General features: G+C 31.4%; 1 protein-coding gene across 1 annotated transcript; it reads right to left on the bottom strand.

The window, feature by feature from the left end:
* Positions 1-2,187: 2,187 nt before the first annotated feature.
* Positions 2,188-6,295, bottom strand: LOC145557914 (boron transporter 4-like). Its single transcript, XM_081619091.1, has 12 exons — positions 6,192-6,295; positions 6,013-6,095; positions 5,624-5,813; positions 5,201-5,339; positions 4,948-5,116; positions 4,558-4,724; positions 4,272-4,445; positions 3,939-4,151; positions 3,230-3,552; positions 2,629-2,917; positions 2,318-2,521; positions 2,188-2,211 (listed from the first exon to the last, which is right to left on the bottom strand). Exons 1-12 carry the CDS (start codon positions 6,293-6,295, stop codon positions 2,188-2,190), a joined length of 2,079 nt encoding a protein of 692 aa, XP_081475217.1.
* Positions 6,296-6,749: the final 454 nt, after the last annotated feature.

Genomic DNA, 6,749 nt, shown 5'->3' with positions numbered 1-6,749 from the left:
GTTATTTTCTTTCAATACGTGTTAAAAGTCTATAATTCAATTCTTATTTTAAAACCGTGCATCGCACATGATTAATCTAGTTATGTAGTAATAAAACTCTTTAATTTAAAATGTCTTATGTACCAATTACTGTCTTTATATGTCTTAGCACCTGGCAAATCAGCGCTAAAATGGGAGTTTTTAAATTTTCTCATCACTCAATAATTATTGCAATTGTAATAATTTGAAAATAACCAAATATATATATAAATCAATTATTACATGCTAAAAAACCTTCTGTTGTAAGACTATTCTTTCCTGATACGTACCCAACTAGCTATTGACCAATAATGAAAATTCTTATTCATATAATAATGTACTTTATAAATGGAAAATTAAGAAGCAATTTGTATTATTAAGTGGCAATAATGGTGAAACTATATGTCTATATGATTTTCTAACCGTGATCATCAAAATAAAGAAAACAATATGGTCAAGAGAATAATATGGATCTAAACGGATAGTTTTGTTATGAATACAACAATTTTTTTAGTCACGGTTAAATTTTAATCAATCATTGATTTTTAAGCATTAATACAAACATTCAATACTACTATGATTAGTCTCCAACATCAAAGGGGAAAATAAATTAATAATAACCATATTTATTTTATACTCCGTAATCATTTTTTTTAAAATCAATATATTTTGTAATGATTGGAAATCCTTCCATAGTTTTATTTGCAATTGAGCAAGCAAAAATTGTGGCCTTAAAGAACACATAATTCTCATACTGTGACAAATAATAACGTACACGCTTCTGAGAAGGCCTAAAAGCTTGTAACATAAATGAGGCATCAGAAGACACACAATTAGCTAATATACAATTGTTTAACAAAAATGATGAAATGATGTGACAAAACGAGTTAAATCTTAAATGTAGTTCAAGATAGTACGAGTACAACTAATATTGATATGACCATATGTAACTATCTACATCCATACTATCTACAACAAGTCAACAATGCAAATCATTCATTGAACATTAGACAGATGACAATTATAGTTTTAGAGCTCTAGAGATTTAATAATGTTTGGTTATGTTATGTATACTCAACTAGTTTGGTGTTAAATTAAGGACGATAATACTCAAAAGTGGGCTTTAATAGATGGAAAACTTTTGTATACACCCGGTTTTCAGTAATTTGTACATCAGGTACACTTTGTCAGATTTAGTGTCACTTTTGTCAAATTTAGTGTCACTTTTGTCAAATTTATCAGTAAAGCATAAATAACTCTTATATATGTCACGGTAACTTTTGTGCGTTTTAGTGTAACTTTTGCACATTTTATTGTCACTTTATAACGGATGTTCAGTAATTTACTGAACATCCGTTTTATTTAAAAGTTTGTATTAATAGATGCAATGTTTTTATAGATACGAAAGTTTGGGTTGCAGTTGATGACTATTGGCCCAAGTCTATGACGCCTAAGCCCAACTTCCATCCCAAATCCAGGCCCAAGTAAAAAACTGACACTATCGATGTTTCATTTTACGTCTAACTTTATTTTTATTTTTTTATTTTTATTTTTTTTTGGGAGAACATACATCAACTTAACACATCAATCACAAGAGTCATAACTAGAGTACTAGATTATGTCAAACGAAATCAAAGACTAATCATAGTTACGCAATCAAAACTAGACTTGACAAAAAAAAAATCCGATTTCAAATTCTCTGAGTCGACTTAACAAAATCAAAACTAGACTATGTCAAACAAAATCAAAGACTAGTCATAATTACGCAATCAAAACTAGAGTTGAAAACAAATCTAATCCTAAATACTCAAGTCAATATCTCATTTTCATGGATTTATTGAAATTTCACTTTAAAGCGTGGAGTAGTATTGAAATTTTAATTTAATTTTTTTATATTCTATCTCTTATTTAACAAATTAATAATAAGAAATCTATTTACCGATATACTGATTTTAAATAATATTGTACAGTAACACATCTTGTGTTATTTCAAACCAAAAGAATTGATACAATTTATTTACATGTACTACAAATAACAAATTTCATTAGTTTCCCGGAACATCAACTTAGGTTATCAATTTTTTTCAACTTTTTATTGTCTTCGATCATGATCATCAATATTATTTACCCTTGTCAAGATTGTACTTCTAAAAATTCTTCTTCTTTCAATCATACAATGTCTTCTGGATGGACCTGTACGCAAATATTATATATACAATTAGCCATTTAAAGTTCATACAGAGTGTTACCCGTATTATTATTTAGAGACAAAGAGAGTAATTAACTCCTTCTTACATACCTTAAAAGGTAGGTCATATCGGAAGCTCATAGCTCGGGGCTTCATTTCTTTTCTACCACTCGAAGCACATCTTTCGCTACGAAAGCTCATAGTTCTAATCTTTAACTCTCCTCTATGAGTTGTTAACTCATCCAAAATTTCGGAATCAGAAAATTCTTCTTCCATTTCTTCTTCATTGTCAAAAATGCTGTGGGTCCCATTTTCCTGTTCATAATATTAAGCAACATTATACGTACGTCTACACGTGTGTATGATAACACGGACTATAAAGTTGTACATTTAACATTTGATAGCAATATGAACGTACGTACCTTAAAAGAGAATGACATACGACGGAAAGAACGCCTAGAATTTCCTAGGACTTCCTCATATTCGTGAGCATCGAGTTCATGCAAGTAATGTGGCTCAAAATACCTTGGTAATATAAGAAATCTTATAATTATAAGAAAAAAGAATGGCAAAGGGAAGATAATTCCTACTAAGGGTATCCATGTCATGCCATAACAAATGATCAAGTATGCTAATTGGAATAATGTAAATGCCGCGATACATTTGAACGGTACGGTTTCCACATACGAAGCGTGATTCCTTTGTAAAACCCTGCCAATTAACACATACAACACACTAATCAGTACTCGTCGTTTCAAAATCAAATCAATAACACATAATATAACACGATAACAGAGAAATAAATAAACTTTAACCCGTCCTACTTGTTACATTTCTCTAGCACAAGTGCTAGATCTTAGAATTAAGCATGTTCACTAGTCAAAATTGACGTTAATTAGGCAATAATTTTGTGGATGACTATACGGAATAATCACTTTTGATTCATGTAACCGACCTCATTTATGATGGGATTATGACTTTGATTAATTGACTGATTGGTTTTATCATCTTTTTTTGACTTACTTGTGTAATCTACTTTTATTGACAAGTAGTAGTATGATTCTTTCCCAAAACTGGTTGCCAGGGAGACTATCAAAGGCCATATAGGCTAAGTACCCCCAAAGAAGTGAAGATGGAATTCGCTTTAGGGCAGGCATCGCGAAAACAGAAATCGCGAGGAGAAGAGATTGTATTAGGTTGCTCAATCTTTGCTCGTTAACACGCACCGGTAAGTAGTTCTCGATGTGCTTCTCGGGGTCAAATGTTGCATTCCCATTTTTCTCATCAATTTCTCCTTTCATTACTACTTGTTTTAACTCTTCAAGCTCCTTAACCACTCCATTTGTCTACAAATAAACCCAATGATGACATTAGATTTTTTTCATGTGTTACATGCACTTAGAAATACCTAAAAGATATAGTGTCATGCTAGTGTGTTTCTCATATGTATGTGTATACTACACTAGCAAAACCTTTTTTTAATTGTACTACCTCCATTTCTTATTATTTGCAACAAAGAAATATTTTATTTCTTGCAAATAATACTCTTTTGTTGCAGATAATAAGATACAGAAGTAGTAATTATTTTTGTATGGCTCTATATCATTTAATTTTTTCTTAGACTAGTATATCTTAGGCCTAATCTTTGCCTCTTTGGTATAAATTATGTATATACTATGCTAACTAGCAGCGAAAATTGCAATTAACGAAAATTTAGTAGTACAAAACTTACCAACTTGTTCATGTCCATTTGAAGGAAAATTGCTTGCATATTGCCATATATTTCATTGTTGCTAGCTCGTTCATGTATGCTCGCTTTGGCACTTTCAACCATCTTTCTTCGAAGAAACTGTCTTTTGAGGACGGCGAGTGCCTTAGTGTGCATAGGAGAATGTGGAATAAGAGCATAGGAAGGAGGAAGTCCAAGTAACCCACAAACCAAAGTCTGTTTTACACATTACACTAATATTAGTGATTAATAATTAATCAAGAAGACTATAAAAATGTTGTTATATACTTCTAGGAAATTTTTTAGGAAAAATTGTATGGGTTAGTGATGACAAACCATTAAGCCAAGAAGAAAGATGTCATAATGGTAAGTAGAAGGGTTTTTAAGATTGAAATCTCTTTGTTGTGTCATCTTTGAAGCTACATTTTGCTCGAAAAAGAATAGTCCTGCTACCATTAATCCCGGTATGAAGGCCCCTGCTATATATCTTCCAGGCACATCCCCCATTTTCTGCAAAATATATGCACTCTCTATAAATTAGGCCTACTTAAAAAGGTTTATCTTGAAATAAATCTCCAAGCTAAATATTCGTGGTTCGAATTGGTGTAAGACACAAGTTTACCTTAGCAATAGTCCAAGGGTGCAACGAGTCTGTGTCCCAAGGATGAGGACTAAATAACCTTCTAGGAACTTCTGAAGGAACTTTGCTAGGTACACCATATGACAATGCTGTCCATCCCAATACTATCAAAGGAACCCCAAAATTCGCGATAAAATTTCTAATACAACCTACACAAAAACCAGCCAATATTAATTTGAACGTTTATGATATTGATGATGTACCAAAATTCAATTCAGCCATAATATATATATGTGAGACAATTTCATTCAAGACTTGCACCTCGCCTACCTATATATATATAGTATCAACATAACAATTATCACTTGTTTATTAAATTTTGTTGAGTAGACAATTTATTAATGTTAGAGTAATTTATTTTAGTGAACTAACCTGTTCCATACCACCATGATCTTGCATTTCTACTTTTGAAGGCGGTATAGATAAACCCTAAAGAGAATATGACCGCGAGCAATCCATTGGAGTAAAGCCACTCGAATTCATATGCTTTAATATCATCTAAATCCTTCCCTTTGGGTACATGAAACTCGCTTATAATCCCCTGTAATAATTAGATCAATATATGAGTATACTCTAAATTAATTTACAATATTTATATTACGTAGTTTGTTGACTTGTATAATACCTTGATAGCCTCTTGGATGAAAAGAACAGCTATTAACATTTCAATAAACTCTTCAGCTATTCTTGTGAATCGGTCAATGATAACACACGCGTTAAAAATTGCCATTAGCACCAGTAAAACCGATGCCCATACACAAACCCTGCAACGTATAATCAAAGGTCGATATGTTAACACAAATTTACTCCCCGTTCAATTCATTTTGACACTAGATCAATAATTCAATATACTCTATCTTATATAGCCGTATAATCAAAGATATATACATAGTCAAAGCTCTACATTAATAAACGTGAAAGTCAAATTGTGTAACTAAAAACAATACAGAGTTGATGTTATTTTATGCATGCATATTATAAATTCCACGTGACATTAACAAAAATGTAGCAGTGTAATATTAAAAGTAAAATTAAATTACTAAATTACCATGCTGTCCAAGCCAAGAATAGTGGTCTTAGATCATCCTTTTGTTTAGCAAAATTGTACAAGAAAGTATACATAAGAACAGTTGGTTCTGCAACTCCTTGTATTAAAAGTGGTTGTCCACCAATTACTGATTGTAACACACCACAAATTGCTGCCGATGATATAGTTTGCACTGTGCCTAGGCTTCCGCCTATCAAATTATTCACATTCGTATTATCATGACAATATATAAACGAACACTAAACATTTAATAACATCAAACGACACGTGAAATTGCATTATTATAGAAAAGCTAAGCCTTATTCCGTTTATATTATTACGTACAATAATACTAAGAATTTAGACCTAATTTGTTACACAAATTTATTGTAAGATGTGAGTAAACAAACCTGTTTTCTTTTTCAAAAGCTCTCCAAAGGCTATAGCAGGAAGAGCCGAAGCAAAAAAGATGGAGGCAGCGGGTGTAAGTATCCTATAATCACATTTAGAATTAAGAAAGATTAACTAGGTTAATTTATATTAAACAAGATTAATAATAAGTTAAATTTGTGACAAATTAAGACCATACCCAACTCCATATTTGAAACCATTGGTCCAATCTTGTTTATAACATGATAGCCTTCCTCGTATATCGCTTGTAATTCCCCTAAATGGAGCCTTTATATCATCCATATATATTCCGCCTGTAATAATATTATTCTCCGTTAATTATTATGTGCAACAAACAAATATTTTATGTCTCACAAATAATACCCCTATAGTTAACGGAGGTAATATTATTATTCATGAAATATGATGAGGAAATAGTGTTTGTTATTATATATGATGAGCATTGAGCAAGCTAGAAGTACAAGTGCAAGAAAATATAGTTAGTGTAATTACGATTAATTAATAACTTATTATTTCATTTTAAACACATTTCTGATCGATTACATTGCTAAGAGATGATTGCATTCGATCAAGTGATTATATTAAAGAAGTTATCGTACCTTTGGGAGCAAAGTTGAAGGCTATAATCTATGGATTGAATGAAAAATTTTAACAAAAGTTTTTGAGGACTTTGGGAAGATTAGCAAAGGTTTAAGGGACTAATTGTGAGTTACTATGAAGAATGCAAAAGATTGCT

This window comes from Chenopodium album, chromosome 9 (assembly GCF_948465745.1).
Source record: "Chenopodium album chromosome 9, dcCheAlbu1.1, whole genome shotgun sequence".
Classification (NCBI taxonomy): Eukaryota; Viridiplantae; Streptophyta; class Magnoliopsida; order Caryophyllales; family Amaranthaceae; genus Chenopodium; species Chenopodium album.
The sequence above is the reverse complement of the archived record's forward strand: the minus strand, read 5'-3'. Positions and strand labels throughout refer to the sequence as shown.